Genomic DNA, 18,894 nt, shown 5'->3' on the forward strand with positions numbered 1-18,894 from the left:
ATTAAGACCCTTGCCCTGATGGTGGTGGGGTATCGTCCTCCTCAAAAACAGATTTTATAACTAGAAATCAACTCAACTTAAAAAAAGGGATATCTCAAAATTTTGATTGGATGTGTTTGGGGGAATGATGGGCGTGGGGGTGGCTAGTTGCCCTCCAATCACTTTCGACTATTTAAAAGGGCACTAGCCCTTTAATTTCCAATCGAATGAACCCGTTTTTAAGTTTCTACGACAACGCCTTCTATAAAAACCTTATATGCCCCCAGGGCACAACTTAAAACTCTTGCCCTGAGGGCTCTGGGGGAGTTTCCTCCTCAAAAATATATTTTCAATCTGGAAATCAACTACGCTGAACAAAAATGGCTATCTCAAAATTTTTATTGGATATGTTTGGGGGAATGATGGGCGTAGGGGGGGGGTAGTTGCCCTCCAATCAACTTTTGACTATTAAAAAAGGTACTATCCCTTTGAATTTCCAATCGAATGAGCCTTTTTTGAAGTTTCTACGACAACGTCTTCTATAAAAACCTTATATGTCCCCAGGGCATAACTTTAAACCCTGGCCCTGAGGGTTGTGGGGGAGTATCCACCTCCAAAATATAGTTTCTATCTGGAAATCAACTAAGCTGAACAAAATGGCTATCTCAAAATTTTGATTGGATGTGTTTGGGGGAATTATGGGCATGGGGGGGGGGAGGGGGCTCGTTACACTCCAAACACTTTCGATTATTAAAAAGGGCACTAGATCTTTAATTTCCAATTGAATGAGCCTTTTTTGAAGTTTCTACGACAACGCCTTCTATAAAAACCTTAATGCCCCCAGGGCATAACTTAAAACCCTTGCCCTGAGGGTTGTGGGGGAGTATCCTCCTCAAAAATAGATTTTCTATCTGAAAATCAACTACGCCGAACAAAATGGGTATCTCAAAATTTTGATTGGAATGGTATGGGGGAATGATGGGCGTGGGGGGGGGGGCTAGTTGTCCTCCAATCAATTTTGACTATTAAAAAGGGCACTAGAACTCTAGATGTCCAATCGAATGAGCCCCCTTTGAAGATACTACGACGACCCCTACCATATGAAGTGCCTCTGGGGAAAAAAAATAATAAAACATTGCAGCCGTATGGCCTTTACTATAGGCAACGCTACAGCGTTGCCTATAGTACTAAAAAATCTTTGGCTTAAAGAGCAAGGTACTGACTAGGGGCTGAACCCAATCATTCAGGTAATATTTTCTGTTCGTTTTAAGGTTTGATGTTACTCCTTATTTTCAGTTGGAAAACTTGTTTTTTTTATATTTAATTTCTGATCTTTTTTTAAATAATGCTGGGAAATCCGGCGCCCCCTTCATAGCAATGTCCCTTCCCCCTGAAAACTTCCTTCATGGAAAGATCCTCGCACATAACCCCCAACCTACCCACCCCCCTACTGCCAGAAAAAATCCCCCCTGAAAACGTCTGTATACTTCCTAATAACCAATACTATATGTTAACATTGGGCGAAGTTCATAACTTTCAGCCCTCCCCCCGGGGACTTCGGGTGATTAAGTCATCCTAAAGGACATATTTATCATATTTTCAACCATGCTGAACAAAATGGCTATCTCAAAATTTTGATCAGGTGACATTGGGAAAAAATGAGCGTGGGAGGGGGCCTAGTTGCCCTCCATTTTTTTGGTAACTTAAAAAGGGCACTAGAACTTTTAATTTCCGTTCCAATGAGTCCTCCCACGATATTCTAGGACCACTGGGTCGATACGATCACCCCTGTGAAAAAAAAATAAACACGCATCCGTGATAAACACGCACCACGGAACACGATCCGTGATCGTGATCGTGAAAAAAAAAAATATAATAAATACGCATCCGTGATCTTTCTTCTGGCAAAAAATGCAAAATTCCACATTTTTGTAGATAGGAGCTTGAAACCTCTACAGTAGGGTTCTCTGATACGCTGAATATGATGGTGTGGTTTTCATCAAGGTTCTATAACTTTTAAGGGGTCTTTCCTCCTTTTTTGAAAATCAGCCAAATTTTCTCAAACGCGTAACTTTTGATGGGTAGAACTAAACTTGATGAAAGTTATATATTTGAAATCAGCATTGAAATCTGATTCTTTTGATGTATCCATTGTATTTCTAGAGTTTCGGTTACCATTGAGCCGGGTCGCTCCTTACTTACAGTTCGTTACCACGAACTGTTTGATTAAGTGAAAAACACATAAACTACTTTAAATAGCTAAAATACCAATATTACGGGGGTCCGTAAAATTATGGTAAAATATCCGTTTTTACCGTGACGAAATCTACCAATTACTACGCTATCTTCCGTAATGTTGAATTTCGCAAAAAATATAACGGTAAAACGCATGCCCTTTGGCAACAAATGTTTTCTTTAAATGAAATCATTTGGCTCGTCACTAAATTTTTTTGGAATTCTCAGTACTTGAATACAGCCGCCCTTTGCATGTAATTAAGTGACTTTTTGTTAGTAGTTTTGTAATATATCAGAATCTGAGTACATCAAAGATGTAAACGTATATAATAATACAAAACTAAGCCAAAATTATAGCATAAAAAACGCAATTAACTAGCTGCTGGCCCCACTTTATTTGAAACGCATCAAGTTTAGCATTAAACAAAAATAATTGATACATATAGGACAAATGACATCCTGGAAAATTTTTATGCAGAAAATATTTTACCGAAAATTAGACGGTTTGTTTTATTTACCTACCATTAGGCAAAGATATACGTAACTAAAGAATCGTATTGGTTGTTAGATGGCTCTCGTAAGTTTGTTCCTTGGCCAAAATATGTGCTATGTTTGTTCGTGCAGCTAGTGGTAGCTGGTCGTGTTAATTGAAAGGATTGACTAGTTTTTGTCAGCCTCAAAAAGTTCTTGGTAACGAACTGTAAGTAAGGAGCGATTGGTGCTAATAGTAATCGAAACTCTGAACAAAAGCTCTCATAGCAATTTTCAATTCAAAAGAACTGGCGTTTTTTTTATCATTCTAAATATATAAAATTTATGAGATTTAAAACCACTCTCTGAAAGTTATGATCCTGAGAAAATTTCAAAATTTGCCTAATTTTCAAAATGGGGCAAAACACCCTTAAAAGGGCGTTTTGCGCCCTGATTCTTTTGGAAATTACACCGTCAAATTAAGGCAGAGAGTCATATTGCAGAAGTTCCAATTCTCTACCTACAAATTTACGAGATTTTGCCATTTTTCCGAGAAGAATTATCACAAAGCCATGTTTGTCTGCTTGTTTGTTTGTTATTGTTGTTGTTATTATTTTTCTTGGGCTATTATATCGAGCCAACAGAGAGAGAGAAGAATTTATTGAAAAAAAAACATATAAACAAAAAGTTATTGCTTCTTCTTCTAAAAAGCAAAGCTTGTCCTGGGGGAGGTAGAGAAAACAAAATCATAAAAAAAAAAACACTGGGCCACCGACACCACTAATACCACCACACTAAACAATAAATACAAAATAATATCATATATTATACTTCACAATCACATACTTCACATCAACAAAACATCACAATAAATAAATCTGTCAATCAAAACCCATATTCAGCAAAAAGCAGTTCCTTAACGGTTTTTCTAAATATTTTGGGGTCTCCAATAATCTTAATATCACTAGTTAAACTATTCCATTTCCGCTTACCTCGACAAAAAACAGAAAAATATGAACGGGAAGAAATACCTCTAGGTACATAGAAGTCAACACTACCCCTTGTATCGTGAGAATGAACAGTAAACCTAATGGACAATAAATCACCAAAACAACAAGGCTGAATATCCTGCAGGAGTCCAAAAATAAACCACAATACGTAGAATTCACGAAGGCCTGTCAAAATTTTTAAAGTTTAGTAAATTTCTCGAACAGACTTACGTGGAGATATAACGGCTAAAATCCTTACTGCATGATTTTGTAGAACTTACTGGTTTTAGGATGGAAGAAAAAGCAGAGAGTCAAATACTCGAAAAATAAAGTATATACGGGTGTATTGAAGAAAAATAAAGATGGCGAAGGACAGATTTGGGAAAACAATGTTGGAGTTTCTTCATTATACCTAGATTTCTTGCCAGAATTTTGCTAGTTAAAGTTACATGTTCTTAAAAGATAGAGTTTCATCTTTTACATTCCCAATGTATTTCAATGACGCAGTCTGTTTTATAACGCCATTGGACATATCTAAATCCTTGATCAATGGGTAAAAGTCCGCCGATCGCGAGAAACTAATAGTGTTAGGCTTGGCCATGTTGACCCATAGTTTGTTCACCCTTGGCCATGCTACAATTCTATTAACTGATTCCTTCATGGAAATCTGCAGCAGCTCCGCTGTCTTAGCTGTGCTAATGGCTGGTTGTGTCATCAGCAAATAGTGAAAGTGTTTCATTTGTCGGGTTTACCATTAGTTCATTTATTCTGTAGTAAAAATTATTTCGACAATTTGGTAGATCATTAATAAATGTCCAGAATAATTTAGGACCAAGAACTGATCCTTGCGGAACACATATTTTAATGAGCTTTTTCCCTGGAGAAGAATCATTTAGTTGGACAAACTGATAACGATTACTTGAAAAACTTCTAAAAAATTTAATGAGTTACTCCTCAAACCATACACCTCACACTTCTTAAGTAGAAGTTCATGATCCACAGTGTCGACAGCTTTCATCAGGTCTAAAAATACAGCACCTATTATAAAACGTTTATCTAATACGTCATTAATAATAGTTGTCAAATAAATCATCACCTGTTACATTGTCCTTTTTCTACGGCACTCAAATTGTGTCTCTACCAGCAACTTATGATTCTCCAAAGAACTCATCATTCTAATACTAAAACACTTCTCTAAAAAACGGAAAATGATGGGTAAAACATATAGATAGATAGATAGATATTTATTGCAACAAAAGCCTTTTCGGGCCATGGCAAAATAACAAAACAAAAATAAATACAAAAAAAAAAAAAAAAAATATCGGTCTATAGTTTCCTCAGTCATTTTGAATACCACCCTTATGAATTGGGGTTACACAGGCAACTTTAAAACAATCTGGGAATTCTCTTTGACGAAAACACTCATTAATTAATCCACATAAAATTTCTAATATAACAAAATATATTTTAAGTGCTTTTAAGGTAATGTAATCATTGCTACTAGATGAATTATTGCGCAATCCATAAATAATTCTTTTAATTTCATCAACTGTTACAAGTCTAAGGTGAAGAGATACAGCAATCGGGTCCCTCAGTAAGGTCTCGAACGTCGGATCGCCAGTATCAGGTACAACTGACATAGCTAGATTCAGACCAATATTCGAAAAATAACTCTGAAATTCATTACATATATCATTTTTTTAAACTTCAAAGTCTCTCCCGTTTCACTAATTAATTCATCAGGTACACTATTTATTTTTAATTCAACCACTTCTTTTATTGGTCCCGGGTTTTCTTAGGGCATCCTTCGACCTCCTTAAACTTTTTCTGATTTTTTTTCATTTCTTAAAATTGTATTCAACTGATTTCGATAAATGTTATATAATTGCTTATTTTCTTGTGTCGGGTAATTATTTGGGCTCTAAACAATTTATCTCTTACATTTATTTGCTTCAAAATCACAGGACTAATCCTGTGACTAAGGTTTTTTACTTGAGTGTTTTCTATTGAATGGTTTCAATATGACTACTTGACTTATCAAACTCTGCAACTTTTCATAAAATAAAACAAACCTGGAATTTGCGTCCTGAATTTCGCCTAGAACCTCGTAACAATCTACTTTTTCTATATCATTTTTAGTTTTACCATCGCATTTTGGTTGATCACTGGAATCCTTGATTTGTTGCCTTTAACCTCCTTCGTTGCAGTTCCTATTGCTTTAAATAGGTCCATAAAGTCATGGAGAGGGCTCCGCGGAGGTCTATATACTACAACAATACAAAAGTTCAAATTCTCTCCAGTAACATGTAGAACAAAACACTTACAAATTTTCTCTCTATCAAACAGTTCGTGGTAACGAACTGTAAGTAAGTACCAATAGATACATCAAAAGAACCAGATTTTAATGCTGATTTCAAATATATGACTTTCATCAAGTTTAGTCCTACCCATCAAAAGTTACTTGCCTGACAAAATTTGGCTGATTTTTGAAAAAAAGGGGAAAGACCATAAGCTATATAACCTTAAAATCACACCATCATATTCAACGTATCAGAGAACCCTACTGTAGAGGTTTCAAGCTCCTATCTACAAAAATGTGGAATTTTCCATTTTTTGCCAGAAGAAAGATCACGGATGCGTGTTTATTTGTTTTTTGTTTGTTTTTTTCTCCCAGGGGTGACCTTACCGACCCAGTGGTCCTAGAATATCGTGGGAGGACTCAGTGGAACGGAAATTAAAAGTTCTTGTGCTCTTTTTAAGTGACCCAAAAAAATGGAGGGCAACTATGCCCCCTCCCACGCTCTTTTTTTCCCAACGTCACCTGATGAAAATTTTGAGATAGCCATATTGTTCAGCATGATTAAAAATAAGATAAGTATGTCCTTTAGGATGACTTAATCCCCCGAAGTCTCCTGGGGGAGGGCCGAAATTTATGAACTTTACCCAGTGTTAACATATAGTATTGGTTTTTGGGAAGTATACAGACGTTTTCAGGGGTTTTTTTCTGGTAGATAGGGGGTGGGTGGGTCGGAGGTTATGTGGGAGGATCTTTCATTGAAGGAAGTTTTCATGGGGTAAGGGAAATTGCTATGAAGGGGGGTGCCGGATTTCCCAGCATTGTTTAAAAAAAGATCAGAAATTAAATATAAAAAAACAAGTTTTCCAACTGAAAATAAGGAGCAACATCAAAACTTAAAACGAACAGAAAATATTACGTGTATGATTGGGTTCACCCCCTCGTCAATACCTCGCTCTTTAAGCCAAAGATTTTTTAGTACTTTTATAGGAGTTATTTATTCTAAATAACGGCCTTTGTGATTACGGGGTCATTTTTAAAGAATTGGAACAAAATTCGAACTTAAACTTAAAGAGCGAAGTATTGAATAGTAGGCGAGCCCCCTAATATACGTATTAAAAATGTATGAATATAGAAGTTCGTTACGTAAGTTAATTCGCAAGTTACGTATATTTATTACTAATAAAAACGTTCATAAGCAAAATTGAACAACTTTCGAGAAAGCCATTTTACCAGAAAAATTACACTTAATATACAAATTTTGTTGTAATTACTCATATACGTTGAACCAAAATCAAAATTTGCATTAAATCAAAAACGTTCAAAAATTAAATAAAGAAAACAATTTTTTTTAACTGAAAGTAAGGAACGACGTTAAAACTTAAAATGAACAGAAATTATTCTGTATATGAAAGGGGTTGTCCCTTCCTCAACGCCTCGCTCTTTACGCTAAAGTTAGACTCTTTCTCACAACGCTATTTTTTAAAACAATAAAAAACTTTAGCGTAAAGAGCGTGGCGTTGAGGAGGGGACAGCCCCTTTCATATACGGAATAATTTCTGTTCGTTTTAAGTTTTAACGTCGTTCCTTACTTTGAGTAAAAAAAAACTTTTTTTTTTATTTAATATACTGTAAGATCTTCTCATATTGAAGCCTTATTCTCAACCTGAATGTAAGCTGCTAGGCGTCAGTGTTGGTAATTCTCTAGATTCCTTAAATATGAATTGTAACCAGGGATATCTAGTAATTGCGAGTTATTATCTTTTAACCCCGTTTCAGTTCAAGCGATCGCCTAAAAGACATTAGTATTCATTAGCTCCGATAAAAAAAAGTATGCGCAAAATTCAGTCCCTGACAACTTAAATGAAAAATGTTAAGGCAAAAACGGCCCCTATCACAATACAAGAGTGTTTCTTCCATAAAGATATACCTTGATGGTTCATTTGTGAAAATCTCAGTAGCATTAATATCTAAATTTCTATTTATCGTTTTGCCGAAGATTGTTCTTTTCGGCCAACCGTCTAAGGCTAAACGGAAAGCAGGTCCTCCTCGTCTGGGTTGGGAGGACGTCATAAAGAAAGATTTAAAGGAAATGGAAACTTCGTGGGAGGTGTTTAAGAACGGAATCTTTGAATAGATTGGGGTTGAGGAGGAGCGTGCGTAGCTGTGTTGGCCTCAGGCAGCTTGGTGCTGCGGTGAGTTGTTAGTAGTAGTAGTAGTATTTCATTAAACTGGCTGGAAAAGTTAACCCTTCGACTTTCAAGTTGCGTGATATTACTGTTCTCCGAAGGTAAAACAATATCTCTAACCATTATCAGTAAATGTTAGCGCATTGATGGTATAGGGTGGCGGTGGCGAAAAAAAAAGTCATTATCAATTAAACATATATCTAGACCTAGATAAATACAATAACAAAATATATTCCGTCAAAGCGGACATACAATTAAAAAAAATACATTAATGAAAGTTTCATGACAGAAAGCAAAACCATTCAAAAAGACGTCAGCCCGCTACCACCCACTCAAAGAATTTTCACATTAACAAAAATTTTAAATTGTCTACTCACAAGTAAAAAGCATCATTAACCCAAACATTTCAAATTCATCACTATCAAATTTTCCATATCTATTTGATTAATCCAAGCGAAAAAGAGAAAATATTTAATCAATAAGTAAACTAAACCCATTCAATAAAACACTCATTTCTTAGCACCTCTAGAAGCTGTGGAAGGAGGAGGCTTATGTGCTAGTTCCTCAATCCATTGGTCACACGTAAACTTCACTTTCATACCACCCGGACGTTCAAACTGAAGATATGGTGGAACTGTGTTTGTGCCCATGAAATGATACCCATCGCTTGAAGACACAATTTTTTCCTGCCTCTCTCACAGAAAATGGGGCATCATCACTCACATAAATTCTTACCTGATTTGCTATCTTTTTTCCTTTAAGCTTCTTTCCATTCTTAAGTAGCCTTCTTCAATCTTGTTTCCATGGTTTTTACATTAACCTTAAAGTATTTGTTTTCCTTTTTTTTATTGTAGCAACTGAAAAATGAAGTATCACTGGTAAATTTAGTCCATCCGTACATATCTCGGTAAACATACGTTTAGCTTGATCTTCATCCTCACTGACTGCATTCCATACAACCGCATTATTTTCGTTTGGCAGATATTCTGCAGCCATAAGCCTATCAGGCATACACAGGGCCTTTTCTTTAAAATTAATTTAAAAAACTTTTTCCACTAAAAAGTTTTTCAAAAAAAAGTAAAGAACTCAATTAAACCGAAAATGAGCAAAAATAAAATCAAATAATCTACCAAGCGTGAAATTACCACAAATCAGCATCGATAAATAAATAAAGCCCAAAAAAAACAGAAATTACAATAAATAACCGAGTCAAACTCAAAACGAGGAGAAATTAACATGAGTTGTGCTCAAGACTATGCCTTCCCAAGGCCAGAAAATAATTTGCACTTTACTGAAAAAATATAAATGTTTTTACTTTTATAACTTTAATCAATCAAATAATATTAACATTTTGATTACTAAATACCAGTATATGTATAGTAAACTGACAATGCACATTCACTTGTATTTCTCAGTAAAGTGCAAATCATGTTCTGGCCTTGGGATGGCATAGGGGTTTTGAGGCATAGGGATTTTTATATGATCCCAGGGCATAACTTACAACCCTTTCCCTGAGGACTGTGGGGGGGGTTGTCATCCTCAAAGACCTAATTTCCAGAACTTTCAACTACGTTGAACAAAATGGCTATTTTTGATTGGATGTGTTTCGGGAAAAGGTGGGCGTGACAGGTGGGTTAGTTGCCCTCTAATCACTTTTGACAATCAAAAAGGACACTAGCCCTTTGAATTTCCCATCGGATGAGGCCATTTTGAAGTTTCTATGACAAAGCTTTTTATATAGACCTTATATGCCTCCAGGACAGAATTTAAATCCTTTGCCCTGGGGGCTGTGAGGGATTGTTCTCCTCAAAAACATAATTTCGATCTGGAAATCAACTACGCTGAACAAAATGGCTATCTCAAAATTTTGATTGGATGTGTTTGGAGAAATGGTGGGCGTGGAAGGGGTGTTAGTTGCCTTCCAGTCACTTTCAATTATTAAAAAGGGCACTAGCCATTCCAATTTCCAATCGAATGAGCTCTTTTCCAAGTTTCTACGACATCTTCCTCAATACGAAGTATCCTGGTCTAAAGGAAAAACAAAAATTAATAATACATTGTGCCAACATCGTTCTTTACATAGGCGAGGGCGCGATTGTGCTGCCTATGATACTTCACTTCTGACTCTAGGTTAAAATCATAATTTTTTACAGAGAAAAGTCAGTTTCTACAGTATTTTTGCATGACTTTAACCCGGAGAATTCAAACCTTAAGGCTATTTGCTCTGATTCAATTGCTTTTATTCCATTTTCTACTATAATAAATCGCTGTTCAATTGATTGGACTGAGCTACGAGTTTCACGCATAATGTCCATCATCTTCGCAAAGTCCTCTGATAGTGTCATTAACGAAACCTGAGTTGTCACTGGCTTCCGAAGATCCGGATTTCCTGACGTATTTAGGGTGCTTGTAGCAATATCCTCACTAGAATCAATATCTGGACGACTCCTTTTATTTTTTTCTTGCCCATCTTAACTTAGTAATAGCTAAAATTGACCTACTGGCAAAAGATGAAACCACCAGTCCTTAATCAGTCCTTTTTTCCACTGTTTCGTTTTTACACTGTACTATTGCTCTAATCTCATATCACGAATAGTTTCAGCTTTAAATTACTTTGGAGGAATAATAGTTATTTCCGTTCTCGAGTTGTGTTTAGGTAAAGGCTTGTATTTTCAAATAGTCTTTTATCAGCTTATATAAAGTTTTCGTTGTATCACAGCATACAGATAATTTAGCAACAATCAATCTTCAGTCATTTCGTTACGTCATTCATAGAGTAGGCGATAGCAAGCAGTACGGTCTTAACTGGTTGAGCAATGAATCATGACTGATAATAGAGTTCAGGTGAATCAATAGTCAATGGATCAATAGTCATCAATAGTCAATGACTCAAGTTTTGATTGAATCAAATCAATAGTCATAGAGTTTAGAGTTTTGTTCACCAATAAATACAATTTGGAAATATAATACTTTTATTCCCCCTCGAAAGGTTCCTTGGCCATGGATACAAGGGGGATAAAAGAAATGCAATGTGATAAAAGCAATAACCAAAAAAAGAGAACAGTAGCCAAACAACATGTAAGATTAAAAAGAGACCATTGCTGAGGCCTGGGAGTCAAAGCGCAGAGAAGACCTCCATATACCATGAAATAAACACTCAGGGGATATCAAATCCACAGAGGAAAAGCAATAAAAAATAATAAATAAATAAAAACAAAATGTCATTCTGTTTGATACTTAACTAAATGGTCCTTAAGAATCCTTTAAAAGTCTCAAACAAGTGGCATCTGTACTGAATAAGGTAGGGAATGCCAGACCTGTTGACAAGCAATGAGGGGATTGAAATCTTACCGTACAGTATCGGTAGAAGGAATGCAGATATTATGTGAAGAACAAAGGCTATATGGAGCTGAATCAGAAATAAACACAGGAGTTTTTTGAAGAGACTTTTGAAGATTGACATGAAACTGGTGAAACCAAAAGAAGCACAATCAAGGTTTTGGTGAATAACGGTTAGTCTCAATAACTAGACGCCGCGCTTTATTATGCATGACAGAAAGTAACCGCAGTGTAGAAGGAAAAGTAAACATCCGGAAATTGATTCAGGAAATGTATGGTCCGAGTTTTCGAAAGATACCCTAGTTCAGTGAGACCTTGACCCTAATCATGGCTGTATCGTTTCTAAACGAAAGGTTCTCATCAAGCAGGATACCAAGAAACCGGACCACCCGATTATCTAGTCTCTACAATGAGCCTTGTGACACCTGAAGGTGCGCAAGCTTAGAGAAGGCTTTAGCAATTCAAGAAAAATAAGAAAATATGACTTGGAAACATTCAAGGCCAAGTAATTCACATCAAACTATGAAATTACTCTCTCGAATATTGCCACAAGGATAGACCTGATGTCTCATTCCGTCTTCACAAGGGTCCCAAGAGTGGTATCATCAGCAAAAGCAACGAAACAATTTTCATTGAAACATTGGAACACAAAGGAAAATCGGGATGACACAGCTTGCAGCATCCTAGAGGGCTCATGTTTTTCGCTCCTGAAATCAGATCATTAACATAAATCAGAAATAAAACGGGGCCATTAACAGATCCCTGAGGAATGCCATAATCTACTTCAAAATCAGAAGGGCTTCGGAAAAGCGGATCAATTGAATTAAGCGTACCAAAAAGATATGATTCAAGTCAAGAGAAAGCATTTGATATTATACCAATATGTGATTGTTTCCAAAGAAGAATCCAGTCGGACAAATAATGAAAAGCTTTCCGAAGATCCAAAAATAAAGCTGGATAAGACCAGAATATATTACCAAGTGAATGAAATTCAAGAGAGCTGAGCAAGCATGGTCTGCACAGTGATTTGCTTGGATTCCGAACTGGAAATCGTGCAAAGATCCTTTTGCATCCAGAAAACTAAGAAGCCTGGATAGCATAGCCTTGTAAAAAATGCTGCTGAAAACAGATAGGAGAGAAATTGGCCTATAGTTAGCAGGATCACTCCGAGAACCACCTTTATACTGCACTACGACCTTAACTCGCTTGAGAGATTCAGGGAAAATTTCTATCTCTAAAGACAGATTGACAAGCCTAGACAATGGTGACGGAATAACTGGCAGAATGGCATGGATAACCCTTAAAGGAATTCTCTCTGGCGCTGAAGACGAAGGTATTCTAAGAGTATTCACAATACGAGCTACCTCAAACTCAGAAACAGAGTTCAATGAAATTGACTTTAAGCATGAGGGTCCAAGATTGGCTCTGAAATCATCAAGAGTGGAATCATCAGCAAAAGCAACGAAACAATCTTCATTGAAACATTGGAACACAAAGGAAAATCAGGATGACACAGCTCGAAGCATCCTAGAGGCCTCGTGTTTTTAGCTCCTGAAACCAGATCATTAACATAAATCAGAAATAAAACGGGGCCGACGGCAGATCCCTGAGGAATGCCAAAATCTACTTCAGAATCAGAAGGGCTTCGGAAAAGTTCGCTTCCAGGATCCTTATTATTATTGGTATTATGTGTCATTTTTATTTGAATAAATTGAATTAAATTGAATTGAAAAGCGGATCAATTGAATTAACCCTACCAGAAGGATATGATTCAAGTCAAGAGAAAGCATTTGATATTATACTAATATGTGATAGTTTCCAAAGAAGAATCCGATCGGCCAAATAATAAAAAGCTTTCCGAATATCTAAAAATAAAACTGCTGGGATAAAACCTGAATCTATTACCAAATGAATGAAATTCAAGAGAGCTGAGCAAGCATGGTCTGTAAAGTGATTTGCTCAGATTCTGAACTGGAAATCGTGCAAAGATCCTTTTGTATCCAGAAAACTAAGAAGCCTGGATAGCGTAGCCTTGTAAAAAATGCTGCTGAAAACAGATAGGAGAGAAACTGGCCTGTCATTAACAGGATCACTCCGGGAACCACCTTTATACTGCTCTACAACCTTAACTCGCTTGAGAGATTCAAGGAAAATTTCTATCTCTAAAGACAGATTGACAAGCTTAGCCAATGGTGAAGGGATAACTGGCAGAATGGCACGGATAATCCTTATAGGAATTCTCTCTGGTACTGAAGACGGTGGTATTTTAAGAGTATTCACAATATGAGTTACCTCAAACTCAGAAACAGAGTTCAAGGCAATTGACTTTAAGCATGAGGGTCCAAGATAGGCTCTGAAATCGCAACTAGAAGTTGCAGGGAAAGTACTCATCTTCCCTATATTAGTAAAATAAGAGGTAATTTCTAGATGAACATCTTCACCCTGGACAGTTTTATCATCGACTTTCAGCGTTGTTGGAACTGAAGGCAGAGGGTGAGTAGGTCTAAGAACCGAATTAATTTATATACGACGTCTTCCTAACTTCCTAACATTATAAGGCTAACATCCACACTCAGAAAATTCTCTATGATAATAATGAGACTTGGCCTTCCGACACAGATAATTAAATATACTCTTATAGGCCTTAAACCGTTGATGATGAGCTCCTGATAATGAAGCCTTATAAAACTTCCACAAAATTTTTTCCTTTTTCAGTCTTAATAGAGACTTGGAGCCATCCATGGATTCCTTTTTAAGTTTCCTTAGAAGTTTCAGCGGTGTCATCCACGGGTTCATTTTCAAAGTATGAGGCCCTGGATTCGGATGGCAAACTTCTAGGATACGTTCTTTCAGTAAATCATAAAAGAAATCAAAAGAGTGGTTAAAATCCCATTCAGAAACCAAACTATCCCATGGCTGAACAGTCAGACGAGATTATGTAGACTCAGCTCAGTATCACCAAAACAGAAAAATGGGAAATTAGATGGCGATGTTATACTCTGCCCTTGATCAGCATTCTTATATCGGGAAATAGCGGGAAAATGGTCAGAAATATGACTACCCAGTACCGAGTTATCTTAGACATCAGTGACGAAAAAATTATCAATAAGAGAAGAATGTGCCTCTGTAACTTGGGTTGGTATACAAACTGAAGGTAGAGTTCCCGGAAAGAGCACCATCAACAAAAAATCTATAGCTGAAGCAGAATTTTGATCCAGCAACTTGTGGTTGAAGTCTCTCCATAAGGATTAGTTCACAGGGATGCTATTGGACTAAATCCAAAACCTCTTCCAGAATTTTCATAAGCAAAGGAACAAACCCACTTGAGGACCTGTAAACCAAAACCACAGCTAAATCTTTACAACCTGACTCAACCTCAGTAAAAAGGGATTCAAATATTCCTTCCTCATTTCTGCTCAAATCACTTCGGACATTGTATTCAAGACGATTGGCAATATAAAGGGTAAGGTCGTCTCTCGCCATCTGTTTCCGGTTCAGCATCTCCACTCTATATCTTGGAATATCTAAAATCGTATCCTTATTTGAATCCAGTATCTTTTGAATACTTTTCGGCATTCATCCACAGTCTTAGCTAATGTTACTGTGAAGATACGTAACAAAGAATTAATTAAGATTTTGTGGAAAACGTCAAAAAATAAAAGTGTATTTACTCAGCTTCGCTTCTAATAGGATCTACTGCTAGTCAAGGTTCCCAACAAGAACAATTTTATTAGTGAAATGTGTTAACAGATTTTGATTGTCAGGTCCAAGAATCTGAATTCCGAAAAATGAAATTTCTATACTTTTCCTATGATAAATTATTGTGTACCACTTGTGACATTCACATTACACTCTTTGTTTGTATAGGTGTTTGAACCTTTGTATGCTGTTTCAAATAGTTCAAATGGTGATTATAGTTCAATATGTTGTTTACCAATGACAAATCATTGAAGAGCGAAGCTGCTTAAGTCCAACACAACTACCACCGCAACACCCAAACATATCTAAGACGGTTATTGATACTTAAATACTAAAGCAGGCACAGAAAAAACAAATTTTCTTTCGGCATTTGGTACAATTAAACCAAGACTTATTATGACCTGAATATGAAGTTTTCTGGCAGGGTAGGGACTTCCCCTAAAATAAGGAACTAGTACCCAACTGACAAAATGACCAAGTACAAAGTAAGGTGCTCATGTGTTATATAATACACACTCGAGAAGTGAAGTTTCGTGAATGCTAATGAAATAAAACAAAATATGATGAAAATACAATACTTAAGTAACAAAATTATGAATTATTATAGCAAAGAATTATGGAGGGGGGGGGGGTGCCCAGAGCACAGTACATTAAATACAGAACATAAGCTAACCTAACCAAAATGCCAACTAAATATTTAATTAAAATAATGTTATAATGTAGTTTCTCACCGAGGCGAAGCTAACTGTCTGGTATAAACATCGTGAAAACCGGGTATTGTCTTATGTTCACGATAAAAGTTCTCGAGTGTGTGACACATAAGTTCCCAAACTAAATATATTTGTATATAGAAAACAAAACGCTAGACATGTTTATCACTAGATGAAAAATGTTGTGATATAATCCAAATTGAAAATGAATTATGATTGCTATTTCAGTTGAGCTTGTCAACTGGAATTTTAAACTTAATTATAAACCTTGGGACCGCATCCTTATCCAAGGTCATAGTCAAGACAGGATTATTTCAAAGATAAAAACCGCAATGGAGATCACCAACATGAAAAGCCAGACTAAAAACGGTGCTTGGAAACTTTTCAAATTAAACTTCTTTTCCTCATAAAGATCAGGTTGGAACTTTTCATACTTTTTCTTAGCTATAAGGACAGCTTCTGCAGTCCAATACTGATGTAGGCCACTTCCAAAAAGACGAATAGATAAATTTGAGAAAGCGTCTGTGTAAATTGAGTTCTTTGGGGCCAGTGCGACGTTTTGTGCCATTGCTATATCTTGTTTCACAATATGAATTGTGGGGTTTTCAAATCTGTCTTTGTAGATCGCTTGAGTATAGTAGCTTAGTATTATTTCACTGTCTATACAAGCCCCTAGCCTTGCATTTACATAGGCGAACTGGTCGAAAGTTTCGTCTGTTTTGTTGTATCTTTGCAAACTTTGGACCATGTAAGGATCAACAGAGTTTATATATAGATCATAATAGTCTGGAATTCCGGAAATTGTTAAATCTGACTCAGCGAATCGTTTAATTGAATCTATTGGATCTTCTGATAGTGGTACAGACAAGTAACTAATTATAGAAGATGTAAATGCGGCAGTTAAGAAAAAGTAGGCTAAAATTCTTGATAGGTTAAATAACCTTGCTGGAGCAGGAGAATGATCGGTTGGCAGGGTTCTTGCAACTAAAGCTCCAAAGTTGTATGTTGCTGAGAACCATATGTCTTTCCATGGATTAGTTTTATTGTTTATCGGAAGAAAGGACAGCTTGGCTATCATCCAATTAATCAAACCACCAAAAACTATGCATACTCCAATAGCTATCCATGCTCTGTATCGAAACGGTAATACAAATGCATACCAATAAGGCTTTCTAGTTGGAGGGGGTACGGCAAATTTAACTCCGTCCACTAAGTGAGGATAGATAAAATCTCTATACTCTTCTGCAATGTCGGTTGCCCAATTTCCAGCTGATGCAAGGTGAACTTCCCCTCTTGCAACCAATCCCTTTTGACCTGAAATATAAAATGTTTTTATAATTTTTTTCTTTTATATTAATCCTAATTCTGTGATAAGGCGCCTGATATGAATTAAATGCAGAAAAGAACAAGTTTTTCTTCACGTAAGGAAACAGCGCCGTTAAAACTTAAAAGGAAGAGATATTGTCCTATATATGAAGGCGACGGCCATTGCATAATTCACTCGCTTTTATGTCAAAGTTTAAAAATTATGCTTTATTGAGATTAAAAAAAAAGTTAAATGAAAGCAAGAAACAACAATAAAACTTAAAATGAATGAAATAAGTCCGTGTATGAGGGGGCCCTCCTGATCCCCCAACTCTTACGCTAATACATTACTTTTTGTCAGTATCCTTTAATAGCGGCTGCTCAAGCACTAGGGCCGTTGCACTTGAATATAAAGTGTTTTAGATCAATATAGATCTTTAATGTAAATTAAATAAAAGAAAGAAATTTTTTTCAACTGAAAGTAAGGAGCAACATTAAAACTTAAAACGAACAGAAGTCATTATGTATATGAGGGGCTTCACCCCCTAGTCGATACCTCGCTCTTTACCCTATTAAATTAAAAAAACAAGTTTTTTCAACTGAAAGTAAGGAGCAACATTAAAACTTAAAACGAACAGAAATTATTATGTATATGAGGGGGTTCACTCTCTTGTCAATACCTCGCTCTTTACGCTAAAGTTCGAATTTTTTTTCGAATCACAAATCCCTTAATCACAAAGGTCATTTAATTAGAATAGATTGCTCTTTTGAAAGTAGTAAAAAAAACTTTAGCGTAAAGAGCGAGGTATTGACTAGGGGGCGAACCCCCTCATATACGTAATAATTTCCGTTCTTTTTAAGTTTAATGTTGCTCCTTACATACAGTTGAAAAAACTTCCTCCCATGGAAAAATCAGGAAAAATCCTCCCACATAATCCCTCCTCCTATCCCCCCCACCCAGAAAAAATCCCTCCGGAAAACGCCTGTATACTTTCCAATAACCAATCCTATATGTAAACAATGGGCAAAGTTCATAACTTCCAGCCCTTTCCCCGGGAACTGCGGGGGACTAAGTCATCCTCAAAGACATATTTATTAGATTTTCTACTATGTTGAACAAAATGGCTATCTAAAAATTTTGATTGGGTGACTTTGGAAAAAATGAGCGTGGGAGGGGGCCAAATTACCCTCCAATTTTTTTATCACTTCAAAAGGGCACTAGAACTTTTAATTTCCGTTCGATTGAGCCCTCTCACGATATTCTAATAATACTGGATAGATAAAGTGACCCCTGGGGGAAAAAATAAATAAATAAACACACATCCGTGATCTTTCTTCTGGCCAAAAATTCCACATTTTTGCAGATAGGAACTTGAAACATCTACAGTAGGGTTTTTTGTTACGCTGAATCTGATGGTTTGATTTTCATTAAGATTTTATCACTTTTAGGGGGTGTTTCCCCCTCTTTTCAAAAATAAGGCGAATTTTTTCAGCCTCGTAACTTTTGATGGGTTTGAGTAAATTTGATGAAACTTATATATTTGCTATTGGCTATTGAGTATTGACTTGGAAGCAAACCCCCTCATATACGTAATAATTTCTGTTCGTTTTAAGTTTTAATGTTTCTCCTTAATTTCAGTTGAAAAAACTTTGAAGAACTTTCTGAGCCACAATAAGCAGAT

At 36.3% G+C, this 18,894-nt stretch overlaps 2 protein-coding genes across 2 annotated transcripts in view; both read right to left on the bottom strand.

The window, feature by feature from the left end:
• Positions 1–13,457: 13,457 nt before the first annotated feature.
• Positions 13,458–13,889, bottom strand: LOC148953359 (uncharacterized). Its single transcript, XM_089087938.1, has one exon. It carries the CDS (start codon positions 13,887–13,889, stop codon positions 13,458–13,460), a length of 432 nt encoding a protein of 143 aa, XP_088944064.1.
• A 2,316-nt stretch (positions 13,890–16,205) lies between these two features.
• The window catches only part of LOC148953360 (ionotropic receptor 21a-like), a 36,786-nt gene continuing 34,097 nt past the window's right edge, over positions 16,206–18,894 (bottom strand). The window contains exon 2 of the mRNA XM_089087939.1: positions 16,206–17,221. Within this exon, the coding sequence (XP_088944065.1) occupies positions 16,206–17,221 (1,016 nt within the window). The remainder of the gene's footprint in view (positions 17,222–18,894) is intronic.

This window comes from Artemia sp. Qi Xiang Cuo, chromosome 4 (assembly GCF_049724085.1).
Source record: "Artemia sp. Qi Xiang Cuo chromosome 4, ASM4972408v1, whole genome shotgun sequence".
NCBI lineage: Eukaryota > Metazoa > Arthropoda > Branchiopoda > Anostraca > Artemiidae > Artemia > Artemia sp. Qi Xiang Cuo.

Excerpts from the sequence above, each read along its gene's own strand:
- LOC148953359 (XM_089087938.1), bottom strand. The coding sequence starts at position 13,889 with ATGAGTACTTTCCCTGCAACTTCTAGTTGCGATTTCAGAGCCTATCTT.